Source organism: Coregonus clupeaformis, chromosome 21, assembly GCF_020615455.1.
Source record: "Coregonus clupeaformis isolate EN_2021a chromosome 21, ASM2061545v1, whole genome shotgun sequence".
Taxonomy (NCBI): domain Eukaryota; kingdom Metazoa; phylum Chordata; class Actinopteri; order Salmoniformes; family Salmonidae; genus Coregonus; species Coregonus clupeaformis.
In genome coordinates this window covers 18,904,585-18,925,253 of record NC_059212.1, presented here as the reverse complement: position 1 = coordinate 18,925,253, position 20,669 = coordinate 18,904,585, and the positions used below count along the sequence as shown (strand labels likewise).

At 42.3% G+C, this 20,669-nt stretch overlaps 1 protein-coding gene across 6 annotated transcripts in view; it reads right to left on the bottom strand.

The window, feature by feature from the left end:
- The window catches only part of LOC121535286 (pre-B-cell leukemia transcription factor 1), a 78,718-nt gene extending 58,527 nt beyond the window's left edge, over positions 1-20,191 (bottom strand). For all 6 annotated transcript variants that reach the window (XM_041842180.2, XM_041842183.2, XM_041842182.2 and 3 more), the window contains exons 1-2: positions 19,510-20,191; positions 18,471-18,544 (exon numbers count right to left, since the gene is read on the bottom strand). In XM_041842180.2, coding sequence (XP_041698114.1) covers positions 18,471-18,544; positions 19,510-19,694 — 259 coding nt within the window. In that variant the 5' untranslated portion in view covers positions 19,695-20,191. The remainder of the gene's footprint in view (positions 1-18,470; positions 18,545-19,509) is intronic.
- Positions 20,192-20,669: the final 478 nt, after the last annotated feature.

Genomic DNA, 20,669 nt, shown 5'->3' with positions numbered 1-20,669 from the left:
TGTGGCATTATGGCTCAGCTAGGCCTCAGGTATGGAGGTACTTTCCAGTTTTTGACCGCTACTACATGAACTAAAGAAAGCTACTACTATACCCTGATGTGTTCTGTTTAAATCTGATCGCTTTTGCTTTGATCATGGATGGAATACAGCCTATGAAATTAAGCTATGAATTGGAAACGTGAAGCCTTTGTCTGGCAAATACATTTCTGTTTGTTTTTATACTATCGGAGCTTAGGATTCCCTGTTTTTTGGTTGCTTTGGAAGTGTGTCTAACTGCGGCATCACATACCTGTAGACTCAAGGCAAATTTTGAATTGTATTACGAATTGTCTTTATAATATTGGTGAAGAGAGAGAGGGAAGGAGTGGAGGGACACTCTATAAAGGGAAGTAATGGGGACATAATGGGACTTTATTTATTTGTGGGAGGAGACTCCTAAACATGTTGTCGAAGGCCATCTCCTATAAAACGAGCAGGCTAGTAGAGGCTGTAAAGAGGTCAAAAGGAGATCAAAGGTCACAATAGAAGAGTTAAATGCTCCTCAGATTAACAGTGACACAATATTGGCCACAATAACTTTGGATATTAGTGTTGACGTTTGAGAGGAAAGAGGTCTGGAAAATGTATTATAATATACTGCAACAGGACAACTGTACTTGTTTGTATTTATGTATTGCATGTAAAACATTTTTTATAACAATAATAAAAAATGTGTAGGCTATGGCTACATTTGCACATCCCAATTTGATTTTGATGGGTGTTGGCTACACATTCAAATCCAATTTGTTTTAATGGATGGTATACACTTTAATGTGGTTTAAATACATTGAAGTTCCCTTCATTCGAAATTGATGCCCTAGCCTCGGTGGTGTGAGTGCAGTAGTTAGCCAGCCCTCAATATGACCACAACATCTATTTACGTCCCTGTGTCATAAAACAGCCGTGTTTACCATCGAGCAGAGCAACGAGAGAGGAGAGGAGGAAAATAAAGGGAAAATGACACGTAGGCAAATGAAGAACAACATCTGATGATCAATCATATGTCAAAATGTATAGAGAGAGTCAGATAGGGAAACAGGACCTGCAAATGTCAGCTTTACACTTGATGGAGACATACTCATAGTCTCGTTAAATTCATAACACATGCCTCTCGACTCCCTTTCCATTTTTCCAAGGGGAAGTTGTTATGCAATGCATCTCGCCCCCTCCTCAAATAGTACATGACACACACACTGACAGACACACAAACACACACACTCACATAAACCTGCCACCTGTGCCTTTCCCAACTCTGTGCTCCAAGGGTAAGGTGTCCATGTGAAGGGGATGTGGTCTAATAATACATGTTAGAGAAGTCTATCATTTGCTGATTATGCTCAAGCTAAAAAGGAAAATGACAGCAATTAACATCATATCAGTGGGAGTTAACTGTCCAGAACTAACACTGCCAAAGGCAAGCTGGCAGACAGCAGGGAGGGGAGGGGGAAACCAACAGCTTAACATCTTTGGGGTATATGCAGTAGGGCATAGTGAGAATAAACTGCATGATCCAAAGTGTATTTAATCTGTAGCATGAGATTTTGTTTAATCCTATAGGTTGTTGTCATGGTCAACAGGTATTGGTTTGGATATATATCATACACACACCACAAATAGCCAAATCATTTAAGATTATACATTCACATCATTCTCACATTAGAACTGTGGAAATCGGTATAACACACAACACACTTAAACTACACCAAATAGCATTGGTCCTCCTGATCCACCATCTGAAACTACAGTATTTTGTGTTCTTACTACCACGTCTACGTCACAGGACACTCTTCAAGTCCAGGTTATTGGGTTTCCATCCCCCCTTGAAGAACCCTCCCTGGGTGTGTTAAGAGGACTTCAGAGGACCCCTACTATCTGGCTCCCAGAAATGGCCTTTCCTGTGATCTGTTGCCGAGCAGCCAAGCCAAGTACTGACCTGTTCTAACACTGTTGCTCTCACCCCGCTGTGCTAAACACTACCTGGGATGTCACTCATGTCCGCCTCCGGAAGTGATCCAAAACTGCATTTCAATTCCCCAGCTACACACACACATTGACGGAGTACAGAGACTCACACACACACACACACACACACACACACACACACACACACACACTGGGGATTGTGGATGTGAAGCGGTTTGATTCAGCAGACCCCAAACGACTCAGGATGGAAGCTAAATGTATCATCTCGCTCTCTTTTCACTACCCTCTGTCTCTGTCCCTGTCTCTCTCTCTCTCTCTCTCTCTCTCTCTCTCTCTCTCTCCCTCTCTCCCCCCCCCCCCCCCTCTCTCTCTCTCTCTGTCTCTCTCTGTCTCTGTCTCTCTCTGCATTGTTCTTTGTCTGGTCCTTACCTCCTGCTGAAGGTGGGGGGCTGACAGAGACTCATCTGTGGCCCCTTTGTCTCTCACGGCAACGGCAAGGTATATTAACATAAATTAGAATAGCTAACAGAGAGAGAGAGAGAGTACCTCATCGTTATGTGTTACCCACAGCAACCTCTCCTCCATTCTCAATCCACCTGAACATGTGTGTGTGAAAGAGGCAGAGAGGAAGTGTGTGTGTGTATGAATGCCTGTGTGTGTGTCTGCATGTGTGTGTACGCGTGCATGTGTGTGTGCATGTATGTGTCAGCACCTCCCGGCATTTAAATGGGAAACTACTTTGCGATGAGGGAGACATTTCCACACCCATCTAACCCCCCTGTCCTGATGAAAATGAATGGTGCTATCTGCACTGCATGAGTCACTACACCAAGGCATTAATATCAGTAATTGAAACATCCAATCACTGCTGAAGCATCGGGCCCAGTACGCTTCCCCATCTGACTATGTAGCACCTGATTAAGCATGCCACCATGTAAATAATATAGAAATACACTGACTAGCTTTCATCTGTGGCAAACACTGCATTACAGTACGAAAACAATTACAGTGGCTTGCGAAAGTATTCACCCCCCATGGCATTTTTCCTATTTTGTTGCCTTACAACCTGGAATTAAAAATGATTTTTTGGGGGGTATGTATCATCTGATTTACACAACATGCCTACCATTTTGAAGATGAAAAACATTTTTGGGGGTGAAACAAACAAGAAATAAGACAAAAAAACTGAAAACTTGAACATGCATAACTATTCACCCTCCCAAAGTCAATACTTTGTAGAGCCACCTTTTGCAGCAATTACAGCTGCAAGTCTCTTGGGGTATGTCTCTATAAGCTTGGCACATCTAGCCACTGGGATGTTTGCCCATTCTTCAAGGCAAAACTGCTCCAGCTCCTTCAAGTTGGATGGGTTCCGCTGGTGTACAGCAATCTTTAATTTGATTCTCAATTGGATTGAGGTCTGGGCTTTGACTAGGCCATTCAAATACATTTAAATGTTTCCCCTTAAACCACTCGAGTGTTGCTTTAGCAGTATGCTTAGGGTCATTGTCCTGCTGGAAGGTGAACCTCCGTCCCAGTCTCAATTCTCTGGAAGACTGAAACAGGTTTCCCTCAATAATTTCCCTGTATTTAGCGCCATCCATTAGTCCTTAAATTCTGACCAGTTTCTCAGTCCCTGCCGATGAAAAACATTGGTGTTCTCGGGGTGATGAGAGGTGTTGGGTTTGCGCTAGACATAGCGTTTTCCTTGATGGCCAAAAAGCTCAATTTTAGTCTCATCTGACCAGAGTACCTTTTTCCATATGTTTGGGGAGTCTCCCACATGCCTTTTGGCGAACACCAAACATGTTTGCTTATTTTTTTCTCTAAGCAATGGCTTTTTTCTGCCCACTCCTCCGTAAAGCCCAGCTCTGTGGAGTGTACGGCTTAAAGTGGTCCTATGGACAGATACTCCAATCTCCGCTGTGGAGCTTTGCAGCTCCTTCAGGGTTATCTTTGGTCTCTTTGTCGCCTCTCTGATTAATGTCCTCCTTGCCTGGTCTGTGAGTTTTGGTGTGCGGCCCTCTCTTGGCAGGTTTGTTGTGGTGTCATATTCTTTCAATTTTTTAATAATGGATTTAATGGTGCTCCGTGGAATGTTCAAAGTTTCTGACATTTTTTTATAACCCAACCCTGATCTGTACTTCTCCACAACTTTGTCCCTGTCCGGTTTCGAGAGCTCCTTGGTCTTCATGGTGCCGCTTGCTTGATGGTGCCCCTTGCTTAGTGGTGTTGCAGACTCTGGGGCCTTTCAGAACAGGTGTATATATACTGAGATCATGTGACAGATCATGTGACACTTAGACTTTATTTAACTAATTGTGTGACTTCTGAAGGTAATTGGTTGCACCAGATCTTATTTAGGGGCTACACAGCAAAGGGGGTGAATACATATGCACACACCACTTTTCCGTTATTTATTTTTTTGAATTCTTTGAAACAATGTCCATTACATGAAATCCAATAAAAATCCATTTAAATTACAGGTTGTAATGCAACGAAATATGAAAAACGCCAAGGGGGATGAACTATTTTGCAAGGCACTGTATATACAGTACCATTCAAGTTTGGACACACCTACTCATTCAAGGGGTTTTCTTTACTTTTACTATTTTCTACATTGTAGAATAATAGTGAAGACATAAAAACGATGATCATCAAAAGTTCTTGACATTTTCCGTATTGACTGACCTTCATGTCTTAAAGTAATGATGGACTGTCCTTCTCTTTGCTTATTTGAGCTGTTCTTGCCATAATATGGACTTGGTCTTTTACCAAATAGGGCTATCTTCTGTATACCACCCCTACCTTGTCACAACACAACTGATTGGCTCAAACACATTAAGAAGGAAAGAAATTCCACAAATTAACAAGGCACACCTGTTAATTGAAATGCATTCCAGGTGACTACCTCATGAAGCTGGTTGAGAGAATGCCAAGAGTGTGCAAAGCTGTCATCAAGGCAAAGGGTGGCTACTTTGAGGAATCTCAAATATAACATATATTTTGATTTGTTTAACACTTTTTTGGTTACTACATGATTCCATATGTGTTATTTCATAGTTTTGATGTCTTCACTATTATTCTACAATGTAGAAAATAGTAAAAAATAAAGAAAAACCCTTGAATGAGTAGGTGTGTCCAAACTTTTGACTGGTACTGTATATATATATATATTTTTTTATTAATAAAATAAAATATGATAGATACGCACACACACACACACACACACACATACACACACACACACACACACACACACAGACATTGATTTTACACTTCTACGTCCATGTTCATGTTATAGCTATTTCATGTTTTGTGAATTGGAATTTGTGTGTGTGAAAGAATTCATTGTGTGTGTATGCATGTGTGTGTGTGTGTGTGTGTGTGTGTGTGTGTGTGTATGTGTGTGTGTGTATATATGTGTGTGTATATGCATGTGTGTGTGTGTGTGCACCTTTACAGCAGTCCTGTTACCATCCTAACCAGTGAGCGCAGAGGAGGGGAGGAAGCAGCAACATTGATTGGTGTTGATTCCGTCTGGGCAGTGAGCAGCGACTGACAGTGCTCCTAAGCCGCAGCAAAAGGCAACCATTACTCTTGCTCTGGTTTAAGTAGAGTGTATTAATTTGTGTCATTTTTACGAAGTCGGGCAGGGAAGGGCCTCTCGCCATTTCATGTTTGACTGTTCACCACAGCCGAGGGGGTTTCTTTATACACCACCATGCTTCCGAACGCTGCACTCGTCAAATGTGAGCAGAGGGCGCGAGAGACATGATCCCAGACCCTCAAATTAAACAATATAAAAAACCGGGACGTTTATATGGCAACCAAACAAGATATAAAAAAATAATCTGAATGCATTGTGGTACAGTAGCCTACATTACTACATAGTAGCCTACAAACTAGATAAATAAATCCTAACAAGCGACAGCTGTGAATAAGGAACCCTCATTCTAAAGAATTTACAAGTGTTACTGTGTAGTGACATGCACATAGGACCTAATGTGCCCTTTGTCCCACAACCAAATAATAGTTTCCCGCATTTTATCAACAAATTCAAACACCACCAACTTAGAAAAAAAGGTTGATTTGTCCCGTATTTCAGTCAGACATTCCAACCTGTCTCTTGCAGTCATGTTGCGCTTATGAAAAAATATATATCATAAGGATGTGCTAGCTAAGCCTACTGGTGATGTTGAACACTTCTCCAATCGTTGTTGAGGTCTGATATCCTGCGCCAAGACGAGACATAGGACAATGTCATAGGCCTATCGTCAACCAATAATTTTTCTCAAATCATTTCGGACAATATTCCAGATAAACTTGGAGAGGACAGTTAGGCCTCCTAACTACTTAATTACTTACAAAAAGTGTGCTTCTGATGAAGAGCTACAAAAGTAAGTAAATAGCCTTATTAGACTAAAAGATATCAGGTAATTTCGTCAAACTTGTGAGGCTCTTAGTTGCTCATTCAACATTTTTGCTGCTACTTCACTCAATTCAGTCTTAAAAGACTCCCATCCTAACTGTTTTACATTCCCTGAGACTAACCAGAAATGTTTCCTTGGCCAAATATTCCGAGATTTTCATTCTCGTTTCTGCATCAAGAGTAGGCTAAGCTTCAATTGCTCAGTCGATGCAGCTGACTGTAGGGTTGTAGTGCTGCCGGAGCACACCAGAGCGCCACTTCTCACAATGGTGCTCGTTTAGTAAAGTTAGATCAAAGCTGAATCAATGTCTTGGAAGATCACAATGATAGTATAACGTTACTGTTCCACCAAAAACACCACCTAATTTCTTGTGGCCAAAACGCAACAGCTCGCGCCACTAGACAGAATGTGCTTTGATTGAAACAAAATACAGGAAGGCTATATAGTTTGTTAACACCATATGCTCTAATTTGCTCACGAAACAGTAACTGAAGAACATCTAAATGCATATTCTCATGAAACTGATTGAGATTAAATGATTGGCATGCAGACGCAGTTTGGTCATTTCACTGGTGAAACGTGAAGAATTATAATTCACCATTGACAGTAATGATGCCATTGCCTATTTTGAAGTTATGTATGCCTAACTTGGTGTTTGAAGGTATAAAAAAATCGAAACATGTATTGAGACAATAGGCAGACGTTGCAATTGGGGGATGCATTTTATGCATATTCTACAGTGGCTTGCGAAAGTATTCACCCCCTTGGCATTTTTCCTATTTTGTTACCTTCCAACCTGGAATTAAAATTGATTTTTGGGGGGGTTTGTATCATTTGATTTACACAACATGCCTACCACTTTGAAGATGCAAAATATTTTGTATTGTGAAACAAACAAGAAATAAGACAAAAAAAAACAGAAAACTTGAGCGTGCATAACTATTCAACCCCCCAAAGTCAATACTTTGTAGAGCCACCTTTTGCAGCATTTACAGCTGCAAGTCTCTTGGGGTATGTCTCTATAAGCTTGGCACATCTAGCCACTGGGACTTTGCCCATTCTTCAAGGCAAAACTGCTCCAGCTCCTTCAAGTTGGATGGGTTCCGCTGGTGTACAGCAATCTTTAATTTGATTCTCAATTGGATTGAGGTCTGGGCTTTGACTAGGCCATTCAAATACATTTAAATGTTTCCCCTTAAACCACTCAAGTGTTGCTTTAGCAGTATACTTAGGGTCATTGTCCTGTTGGAAGGTGAACCTGTTCTTAACTGACTTGCCTAGTTAAATAAAGGTTAAATAAAAAATAAATGTAAAAAAAACTCTGTCCTAGTCTCAATTCTCTGGAAGACTGAAACAGGTTTCCCTCAAGAATTTCCCTGTATTTAGCGCCATCCATCAGTCCTTAAATTCTGACCAGTTTCTCAGTCCCTGCCGATGAAAAACATTGGTGTTCTCGGGGTGATGAGAGGTGTTGGGTTTGCGCTAGACATAGCGTTTTCCTTGATGGCCAAAAAGCTCAATTTTAGTCTCATCTGACCAGAGTACCTTCTTCCATATGTTTGGGGAGTCTCCCACATGCCTTTTGGCGAACACCAAACGTGTTTGCTTCTTTTTTTCTTTAAGCAATGGCTTTTTTCTGGCCACTCTTCCGTAAAGCCCAGCTCTGTGGAGTGTACGGCTTAAAGTGGTCCTATGGACAGATACTCAAATCTCCGCTGTGGAGCTTTTCAGCTCCTTCAGGGTTATCTTTGGTGTCTTTGTTGCCTCTCTGATTAATGCCCTCCTTGCCTGGTCCGTGGTTTTGGTGTGCGGCCCTCTCTTGGCAGGTTTGTTGTCTTCATGGTGACGCTTGCTTGGTGGTGCCCCTTGCTTAGTGGTGTTGCAGACTCTGGTGCCTTTCAGAACAGGTGTAGATATACTAAGATCATGTGACACTTAGATTACACACAGGTGAACTTTATTTAACTAATTATGTGACTTCTGAAGGTAATTGGTTGCACCAGATCTTATTTAGGGGCTTCATAGCAAAGGGGGTGAATACATATGCACGCACCACCTTTCCGTTATTTATTTTGTATAATTCTTTGAAACAAGTCATTTTTTTCATTTCACTTCACCAATTTCGAGTATTTTGTGTATGTCCATTACATGAAATGCAAATAAAAATCCATTTAAATTACAGGTTGTAATGCAACAAAATAGGAAAAACGCCAAGGGGGATGAATACTTTTGCAAGGCACTGTATAATAATACTCAATATCTGTCGGTACAAACTTTCAATTCCACACATTTCAATTCCACATATTTACTACACAGTACTGCAGTAACTGAGTGTGATTTGACCACCTTTTTATACAGAAATAAAGCAGTTGGAATTTCAGACTGCATGAATGAACATTAAGAAAACCATGTAAGAATACCACTTCAAATTGCTCCCAAAGAAGAACAATAGTCGAGGAGACTCTCCGCTGCGATTAAGTTGTTATTGTTGTTGTTTTCTAGGACTGAAAACTGCATTAGAGACAAACATCAGATAAAACAAAAAACTCCACTGCGCTGTGAAGCAAATTTCCTCTCTAAAGCAATTTAGTGTTAGATAAGTGGGAAGGCATTCTTACCATAATGGATCTGAATATGATATCTGTCAGACAAGTAAGAACAAAGCCTTTTATAAAAGCCGCGTTTGCAGAATGGCCGATACGATACTGCTGTTTCAGATAACCAAATTGAGAGGAGTGCAGTAAACAGACTGTAGCTAAATAGAAATACAATACATTCATATTTTTGTTGAATAAATACTGTACAATGAAATCTCTCTCTCTCTCTCTCTCTCTCTCTCTCTCTCTCTCTCTTTCCTACCTGTTCCCATAGAGTGGTAGGGCGTATAACATGTTGGGGAGAACGCAAGAGGAAAATGTTTGGTTTAGCACAAACTGAACAGTAGGCTACATGTAGATGCAGGGATAATGGGCTATTTCAAGTGGCAAGATAAATGGGAACAACTTCCCCTTTAGCTTTATGAAATACTCCCAATATCTAGGTGATTTATGCACACTTATAGAAAATCACACATTCACCAGAGGAATCGATACTGAACATTATTCCTCCCAAAGGGAAATTACTCGTATTAACATAAGTATTTGTTGATGACCCAGAGGAACAGTACACCAACCCCCCCACCCCCCCACACCACACACACTATTCCACCATATGACCATTCCAATCGCCAGACCTGTTATCATAGCAAATTACCAGTTCCCACCTCAGATATACAGGGTGTAATTAGCCTATTAAAACATGATTAACATGTCTCAATTACCACACTCACCATTTGCATAATTTATAAGCTGTCCTAATTGCAAGTGTGGGTTCAGATGATGTAGAACTGGGAACAGCAGAAACACTGGACATGTCTTGCCGGTTCTGAACAACTGAAGTTATTCTGAAGTATGTCTGTCTGTTTGCTCTGTCAAAGTGCTACACCGTAGATAAGAAGATAATCTTCTTCAGTACCCAGAAGGGAAAGACGATGCATTAATTTTCCCACCAGTAAAGGCGGCTATGTCTATTTCTGTACAACGTAAATCCACTCTTGTTCATTATCCTATATTTACATTTGCTAGGGAGGAGAGTGTTGGGAGGTTTGTTCAAACTACTAGGCTAATCAACGTAGAAACTAAGTACGTTTTTGGAGAAACTTCAAAAGATGTTTCGGAAATATTGTTATTTATGAGAGCTGTGTTCACTCTTATTTCTGTGGAAACTAAAACCCTGGCTGGGATAAAATGCTGCTTCTGCACTTCCAACAGGCCAGGCCAGATATACTGTCTGCCTGCTAACACGGTGGGGAAACCAAGGACATAGCTATTAGTTTCAGGACAGACCGCGGCACATCACAGATTTATGCCTCCATCTGTCAGTGGAGATGAGTGGAGAGTAACAAAGAGAGGGAACACTAACCTCTGAACTCATCATGGACAGCCATGTCAATTAAATACTGAAAAACTGCAGCAACAACAACACAACACCAGTGTCCAGTCCAGACTCTCTCCATGGCTAAACCAAGTAGACCATAATCCACAATACTGTAGTGATGTGTTTACTACAGTAGCTTACTGGGCTATAGAACCAACTGAATAGTTACCTGACATTCTAGTATCACTAAATTTACTGCAAGTCCACCACTAAATCATTAGCTAGTAAATACATAGCCATCGAAGCAAATTTGGTCAAAGAAAATGTGTGCAAGTTTGCTCCAGTCTAGTCTAATGAAAGGATACCAGTGTTTTCCAGATGTGTGCTTCAGTATATAAGAACCACCCCAGACTTCAACTTCAATCACAGGTACAATTTGCAGTGCTGCAATATGCTCAACCTCGAAAGCACAGCATTCATATTATCCAGTAATGTGAAAACTAGTAGCTTGATGGCATGGGTCACTTAGTTCACCAGGTCTTTAGCTCTGACAACTCAAAGTGGGATCATATTTAACATTACATTTACATTTACATCATTTAGCAGACGCTCTTATCCATGCAGGAGCTATTCAGTCTGGGAGTAATGTGTGGCTGTCGACACACACTGGCCTGGTGAACAGTGAGTGAGAGAGAGATTGAAAGTGTTTATAAGAGAGAGAGAGAAAGAGAGAGAGAGAGAGAGAGAGAGAGAGAGAGAGAGAGAGAGAGAGAGAGAGAGAGAGAGAGAGAGAGAGAGAGAGAGAGAGAGAGAGAGAGAGAGAGAGAGAGAGAGAGAGAGAGCTCTGGCCTGTAACCTGACACCCAGAAACGTAGTCTTGGTGTCTGGCTTCTCTTACTTGGTCAACCTGTATGTGCCAGCTCCACTATCTACAATGGTTTCACAGACACTCATACTTTCCCTCTGTCACAAGTACAGGTAACACACGTACATGTTCACACACACAGCAAATGAAGGCAAATGAAAAACACAATGCTAAGCACTTTCAGGAATTTTACAAAGAAAGACACTTTCCTGAAATAGCTGAAAACAGTAACACAATCCACCTATGTATTTCACAGCTGATTAGCAGCCCTGTGCTTGTTTAAGCTGGTTAAATATCCTCTGCCATGACACCCGGCCGACCCCAGCACAAATCTATGGGGAGCACAAATCTATGGGGGTGGGCTGGGCGTGGGGGGTCGGGGAGAGGGGAGCGGGGTCAGGAGTTAAGGCCTGCTCTGTCTGCTATTGGAATGCAGTCCTGCCTCAGTTGTCAGCTGGAAGGCTCAAGACCGCACTGTCCCATATCGCTGCTGTCAACACGCGCCCACCACTTACATGCCACGCCACGGAGAGAAGCAACCAGGGAACAAGCCATGCATACACACACACAGACACATATACACTGAACAAAAATATAAACGCAACATGTAAAGTGTTGGTCCCTTGTTTCATGAGCTGAAATAAAAGATCCCAGAAATGTTCCATACGCACAAAAAGGTTATTTCTCTGAAATGTGTTTACATCCCTGTTATTGAGCATTTCTCCTTTGCCAAAATAATCCATCCACCTGACAGGTGTGTCATATCAAGAAGCTGATTAAACAGCATGATCATTACACAGGTGCACCTTGTGCTGGGGACAATACAAAGCCACTCTAAAATGTGCAGTTTTGTCACACAACACAATGCCACAGATGTCTCAAGTTTTGAGGGAGTGTGCAATTGGCATGCTGACTGCAGGAATGTCCACCAGAGCTGTTGCCAGAGAATGTTATGTTAATTTCTCTACCATAAGCTGCCTCCAACGTCGTTTTAATTAATTTGGCAGTAAGTCCAACCGGCCTCACAACCGCAGACCACGTGTAACCACGCCAGCCCAGGACCTCCACATCCAGCTTCTTCACCTGCAGGGATCATCTGAGACCAGCCACCCGGACAGCTGATGAAACTGTGGGTTTGCACAATCAAATAATGTTTGCACAAGCTGTCAGAAACCGTCTCAGGGAAGCTCATCTGTGTGCTCGTTGTCCTCACCAGGGTCTTGACCTGACTGCAGTTCGGTGCCGTAACCAACTTCAGTGGGCAAATGGTCACCTTCGATAGCCACTGGCATGCTGGAGAAGTGTGCTCTTCACGGATGAATCCCGGTTTCAACTGTACCAGGCAGATGGCAGACAGCGTGTAGGGCGTCATGTGACGGAGCAGTTTGCTGATGTCAATGTTGTGAACAGAGTGCCCCATGGTGGCGGTGGGGTTATGGTATGGGCAGGCATAAGCTACGGACAATGAACACAATTGCATTTTATCGATGGCAATTTGAATGCACAGAGATACCGTGATGAGATCCTGAGGCCCATTGTTGTGCCATTCATCCGCCGCCATCACCTCATGTTTCAGCATGATAATGCATGGCCCCATGTTGCAAGGATGCTCTGGATTGACGTGTACGGCAGCGTGTTCCAGTTCCCGCCAATATTCAGCAACTTCATACAGCCATTGAAGAGGAGTGGGACAACATTCCACAGGCCACAATCAACAGCCTGATCAACTCTATGCGAAGGAGTTGTGCCGTGCCGTATGAGGCAAATGGTGGTCACACCAGATACTGACTGGTTTTCTGATCAACGCCCCTACTTTTTTTTTAAAGGTATCTGTGACCAACAGATGCATATCTGTATTCCCAGTCATGTGAAATCCATAGATTAGAGCCTAATTTATTTATTTAAATTGACTGATTTCCTTATATGAACTATAACTCAGTAAAATCTTTGAAATTGTTGCATGTTGCATTATATTCAGGTGATGTTACTTAAAACAATTTAATTAAAAACGTTTTATTTAAATGCTAAATCCAATCTACAGAAGGAAAGCCAACCTACAGCGTCATATCTATAATATCCTCTTAATGCAGTCACGGAAGGGGACACAACAGTCGCATAAACCAGGCTGCCTGCTGATTTAATAGTCTCTCCTTTTCAATCCTCCAGAGACTCTGGCTGCAACAATGTAAAACTGAGAAGCTGACTCTTTATAAAATAATATAAAAAAGACCTGACAAATTATGGGCTGTTCGGTATGCACACTGCGCTCAGCACATTTGGCTGTAAATGTCATGGTGAAGGTTTGAGTCATTTTCTACTGTCGCTGCAGTGGATTTCTGGGCTTCTGTCTGTTCTGCACAGGGGGGAAACTATCTATGCACACAAGATGAACAGCAACTAGATGAAATGATATAGAAGGAATAGTGTGATACCAAGTGGTCTTAGGTCTTTTTATTCTATTTGGATAAACCTCATCCAAATAACAAAGCTTTCTGTTTTTGCACTAAAATACTTTAGCCACATGCTGATAGCACATCTTCATTCACTGAGAGAAGCACAGCTCATAGCTGAGCTCATGATATCAGTATTACGTGACAAGGCATCCAGATAAAAAGTAACAACGAGAGAAATCATAGAACTCAGTTAACTTTGTTGTAAATGGCACCGGAGGAGATGGCTGCGGTTTTACGGCCCCCTAACCAACTGTGCTATTATGTGTGTTTTTGCGCGTTATTTGTAATTTATTCTGTACATAATGTTTCTGCCACCATCTCTTATGACCAAAAAGAGCTTCTGGATATCAGGTCAGCGATTACTCACCTCATATTGGACAAAGATTTATTCTTCAATGAGTCGGACGTGAAGGATATTCTACAGACACCTGACAAGGCCCAAATCCCTGTCATTCGCATGAGAAAGAGACGGAGAAATAGTGGACGTAGGTCGGGGTGCCTTGTAAGGATCCGACGGCGAGCGAGTAATCTGCCTCTTCCATCAGTCCTATTCACTAAAGTACAATCATTGGAAAACAAAATGGACGACCTACGATCAAGGACATCCTACCAACGGGAGATTAAAAACTGTAATATCTTAATAAGCGCTCCTAGTGGCCGTTGACTTTAATGCAGGGAAACTTAAATCCATTATACCTCATTTCTACCAGCATGTTAAATGTGCAACCAGAGGTAAAAAAAACGTAGACCACCTTTACTCAACACACAGAGACGCTTTCATTTTGCAAATCTGACCATAATTCTATCCTCCTGATTCCTGCTTATAAGCAAAAACTAAAGCAGGAAGCACCAGTGACTCGGTTAATAAGGAATTGGTCAGATGAAGCAGATGCTAAGCTACACAACTGTTTTGCTAGTACAGACTGGAATATGTTCTGGGATTCTTCCAATGGCATTGAGGAGTACACCACATCAGTCACTGGCTTCATCAATGAGTGTATCGATGACGTTGTCCCCACAGTGACCGTACGTACATATCCCAACCAGAAGCCATGGATTACAGGCAACATCCGCACTGAGCTAAAGCGTAGAGCTGCCGCTTTCAAGGAGCGGGACTCTAACCCGGACGCTTATAAGAAATCCCGCTATGCCCGCTGACGAACCATCAAACAGGCAAAGAGTAAATACGGGACTAAGATTGAATCGTACTATACCGGCTCCGACGCTCGTCGATTGTAGCAGGGCTTGCAAACTATTAAATACTACAAAGGGAAGCACAGCCGCGAGCTGCCCAGTGACACGAGCCTACCAGACGAGCTAAATCACTTCTATGCTCGCTTCGAGGCAAGCAACACTGAAGCATGCATGAGAGCATCAGCTGTTCATGATGACTATGTGATCACGCTCTCCACAGCCAAAGTGAGTAAGACTTTTAAGCAGGTCAACATTCACAAAGCCGCAGGGCCAGACGAATTACCAGGACGTGTACTCTGAGCATGCGCTGACCAACTGGCAAGAGTCTTCACTGACATTTTCAACATGTCCCTGACTGAGTCTGTAATACCAACATGTTTCAAGCAGACCACCATAGTCCCTGTGCCCAAGAACACTACGATAACCTGCCTAAATGACTACCAACCCGTTGCACTCACGTCTGTAGCCATAAAGTGCTTTGAAAGGCTGGTCATGGCTCACATCAACACCATTAGCCCTGAAATCCTAGACCCACTCCAATTTGCATACCACCCCAACAGATCCACAGATGATGCAATCTCTATTGCACTCCACACTGCCCTTTCCCACCTGGACAAGAGGAACATCTACGTGAGAACGCTATTCATTGACTACAGCTCAGCGTTCAATACCATAGTGCCCTCAAAACTCATCACTAAGCTAAGGACCCTGGGACTAAACACCTCCCTCTGCAACTGGATCCTGGACTTCCTGACGGGCCGCCCCCAGCTGTTAAGGGTAGGTAACAACACATCTGCCACGCTGATCCTCAACACGGGGGCCCCTCAGGGGTACGTGCTCAGTCCCCTCCTGTACTTCCTGTTCACCCATGACTGCATGGCCAGGCACGACTCCAACATCATCATTAAGTTTGCCGACGACACAACAGTGGTAGGCTTGATCACCAACAACGATAAGACAGCCTATAGGGAGGAGGTCAGAGACCTGGCCGTGTGGTGCCAGGATAACAACCTCTCCCTCAACGTGATCAAGACAAAGGAGATGATTGTGGACTACAGGACAAAAAAAGAGGATTGAGCACGCCCCCATTCTCATCGACTGGTCTGTAGTGGAACAGGTTGAGAGCTTTAAGTTCCTTGGTGTCCACATCACCAACAAACTATCATGGTCCAAATAAACCAAGACAGTCGTGAAGAGGGCACGACAAAGCCTATTCCCCCTCAGGAGACTGAAAAGATTTGGCATGGGTCCTCAGATCCTCAAAAAGTTATACAGCTGCACCATTGAGAGCATCCTGACTGGTTGCATCACCGCCTGGTATGGCAACTGCTCGGCCTCCGACCGAAAGGCACTACAGAGGGTAGTGCGTACGGCCCAGTACACCACTGGGACCAAGCTTCCTGCCATCCAGGACCTCTATACCAGGCGGTGTCAGAGGAAGGCCCTAAAAATTGTCAAAGACACCAGCCACCCTAGTCATAGACTGTTCTCTCTGCTACTGCACGGCAAGCGGTACCGGAGCACCAAGTCTAGGTCCAAAAGGCTTCTTAACAGCTTCTACCCCCAAGCCATAAGACTCCTGAACAGCTAATCATGGCGACCTCTTTTACGCTGCTGCTACTCTCTGTTTATTATCTATGCATAGTCACTTTAACTCTACCCACATGTACATATTACCTCAATTACCTCAACTAACCAGTGCCCCCGCACATTGACTCTGTACTGGTACCCCCTGTATATAGCCTCCCTACTGTTATTTTATTTTACTGCTGCTCTTTATTTATTTGTTATTTTTATTTTTTACTTATCTATTTTTTACTTAACACTTATTTTTCTTAAAACTGCATTGTTGGTTAAGGGCTTGTAAGTAAGCATTTCACTGTAAGGTCTACACCTGTTGTATTCGGCGCATGTGACAAATACAATTTGATTTGATTTTAACACAAGGCATGCAGTGCTCGAGTAACACCAAAACAGAAAGGGGGGGGTGCGTGTAAATCAGTAAACTCTTCAAAAGGGATTCCCCCATGGTGCTTTTATCCTGAGGGCCAAAGTACATTGAATTTCGCCCGACCAACTGAAACCATGTCAAAGGAGGCTAAACACTCGACAGAGGCCAAAACATTACCCAAATTTAATTCACTCACGATAGTAGAAAAAGGAGTAGAAAACAACAACAACAAAAACTACGGAAATCTATGTTGAAACGTTACCTTCAACACCATTTTCCCCCTCTAAATTAAGACGTAGAGAGTTAGCAGGCCAAGAGAGCTGCTCTAGTCAGAAGCCCCCAGGTTCCTAGTTGCCAGGAACAGTGGGAAGAGAAGAGAAGCAGAGAAGGGAAGGGGGAGGAGGGGGGAGGAGGGGGGGACAGGAAAAAGGCCAAGTCACTTTGTTCTTCTTCATTTTGGAAACGAACTCTGGTTGAACCCCGAGCGACGCCAGGCAGTTTAAAAAGAGCCAGGCATAATTCTCTCCCTGCTCTAAGCATTCTCCTCCTGAGAAGTAAGGGGGCCGTGGGCAGGGGTCCAATCTCACTGGCTACTTCATTCTCACTGGCTACTTCAATCTCACTGGCTACTTCAATCTCACTGGCTACTTCTCAGACTGGACTTAATTCCTTCTCTCCCTTTTGTTTCTAAAATGAAAATCACACAGTGTCTTCTGTTAATAACACCTATTTTTTTAAGCCCTGTGCCAGAGTCTGACTCACAGTAATGAAATGTCCGTAAATTAGCCTTTAGGGCAAATTAGGAAGACGATACGACAGACTCATTTTACTGATCTTCCATTTGTTTTCGTATTTCTCTGGCTGGTTATAGACAGTCATGATAGTAGCTGGTAACACTTCTCACTTTAAAGTCAGAGCAAGTGATAACATCCTCTAATATTTTCAAGAGGATCCTGTTAAAAGACATGTTCAGAGATATATGCCTTCAGAGAGATGTATTAGAGATCGCAGTTTGATTTCCATTTTCTAAAAATAAATATTTAGTAGGCTAGAACTTAGACTGTTCTTCCAAGCATATTCACATGCTTTCTTTCATAAACAGAGACAAGCGCTTATTTATTTTAATCTTGTGTTAAGTGCCTTTATTTCCCACATTCCTCTACATGCTTTGACCGTCGCTTCAAACCCAAACAGAGAGAATCCCTCTGGCCAGCATCAGCATGTAGAAACTCTAACAGCTCATCACAAACAAACAGCATCACACTTGGCAAGGAAAAACATGATGACACAGAACAGATCGAATAAGTACAGCCCTAATAAATGTCTCAATGACAACACCTTGGTCCTACTGTAAAGTCCTTTCATCTCTACTGTCTGTTCTGAATGTGTGTGTCTGCTATGGCTCACCATAATAAATACAAATACTGACTGACACACATAAGGTTGTTTGGTTGTGTGGTAATAAATGTAGATACAGTAGGATGGCACAAAGCATCATGTTGCATTGTAAGAACCATTTTGTTAAACTATGGGGTGATCACCTGAACATACTGTACATATGTAGAGAAATGTAATATCAATATTTCTAATATTCAAAAGATGGTGTTATAAATAGTGTAGGCTATAAGTTGTCCTGGCCATAATTACTTCATAAAAATAAAAAGTCATTGTTTTAATGTGGTAGAATTTCACCTTACCTGTTTTCTCTTTTATATCACACAAGATGTTGAAGAGAGCCGGTTTCATCCTGTGACAGTTCAGTGCATGTTTCCTATAAAAAGGGAAAAGACACAACTTTATACCATATTCAATAAGATGAGGAGATGGTAATAGTTAGTGGTAAAGTGTTCTGCATGTGCTTGTATCATATCTAAAATCAGCAGACTGGTTTGATCACTGTCAATTTAATGAGGAACAATAAAGCTCCTCCTTGCTATTGTTATTGACAATGCATATTTGTTCTGATTTTACACACTCGACCAATCAACCCTTCAATCAAAGTGATCTAAACTAAATACCTATTGTATAGCATAGTGTTATTCTTCAATAGAGAAAATACTTTTGTCTCATCAAACCACATTTGGAACCCTTGTTGTGCCACTACACTTGATTCCTAATTAACTATGATTTATTAACATGGAAGGGTCATTGCGATTTAAAAACACAGTGGGATGTCAGTAATGAATAGGACCCAGTCTATCCTATGTAATCTATTCTTGCACAGGAGCATGTGAATAGATGTCATTGGCTCAATTTCGACGCACAGCACTGGTGCTTTGATAATCCTTATTGCCATTGGCTAAAAAGAAACAAAGTATCCAAAAGCAATGCATCCGCAACATGTATTACGGCGGTGAATTACTGAGTAATCTCATTTGTAACAAGATAAGGCGATTTGGATGCACCCCGCTCCACAGTTCAGAATAGCTTTAGTTGCAGTAGCTTAATAATGTCATTCATTTTTAACATTAAAACATTTTCGATAACACTGTTAATATAAAAGTTCACTTTCACAAGACAAAGACTGTTAAACTGAAGGGAGTTTAACGTTACGCACTTTATCCCCTACGAGTAGTTGTTGCGTTGGGGTGGGAATAATTGTTTTCGTTGGATAGCCTACTGAACTGAATGCACATCATATTGTTACAATGTACAGCACAGTAATCATTTCTTAATTCATTAATATGCTATTTTGATAACGCTTTGAACATATTATAATTTTCTATGTCACCGTACCTTGCCTGCGCTTCGTCCAGGCTTTGGTCTGTGATGGTCATTATTTGCTGTAATATGTCTCCAATGTCCTGCTTTCTTCCATCTCCGTCCGTCCCACCCGTGCCATCCTGCATATGCTGTGCCAGGCCGGGGTGTCCGGCCATGCCTACGCTGTGGGAGTGCATCAACCGAGGCTGTTCATCCATACTTGACCGCGGTCTCTGCCTCGCCCCCAACTGACCAACACTTTTCTTACGGCAACAGAATAAATATCCTTGGAAATTCCTTTGGAACCCCCCGTCTCCCTCCTCCTCTCTCACCCACTCTCTCGCTCTCTTTTCTCTCTCCCTAGTAGCCTAAGCTTTCCTGGATCGGGAAGGGAAGCAAAATGACAAATGCTCTCTCTCTCTCCGCTCTCTCTCCCAGCTGGTTTGGGTGAAATCCGATCTGAATAGCTGATTTAGGCTCTGACCACTCCTGCACAGTTAGCCTACTGTAGAAAAAAAGCAGATTCAACTTAAATGGTTTCAAATCGTGTCAAAAGTGACGTGCGCAGAGCCCGTAATATGCAATTCCCAATTTCCTCGAAAGCTTGATGGACGGAACATGTAGTCACTCTCTCTGAGGGTTAGATGTTGAAAGTAACACCAACTGTAAACTGTTACTGTTTCCTTATGTCTAGCAACGACACATAACCAGAGTATGGAATCAAAGCCTACGCCCCCTGAGCCACGATTGGAGAAGAAGAGCGCGTAAGTCCCACCTCCGTCTCCTGTAGAAACGTCGATCATCTTTCTCGGGAAGGTGGGACGCGGCAATAAACATAAGGAGATGTGACGGTTAACATTGGGTCTGGACGGGGTCCATGGCAATACAATGATGGATAGAGACTGACTATGTAATAAATAATTGCGCTTGGCACCAAAGCTCTGCTACTGATGTCCGCTTTTTATGGCACAAGGAACAGAACTCCCCCTGTCTGAAATAACGCATTGTCTTGTTCCACTACAGATTCACATGGCTATTACTTATTCAAATAAATCAATATGCCAAATAAAAATGTGTTTACCTTACTTTTTACCCTAAAATAGATACACCAGATATTCAGTACAGCTCTATTTATTTAGGTCTATACAGATATAGTATGTGCTGTTTTTATAAAGACTACTTTAAATGAAAGG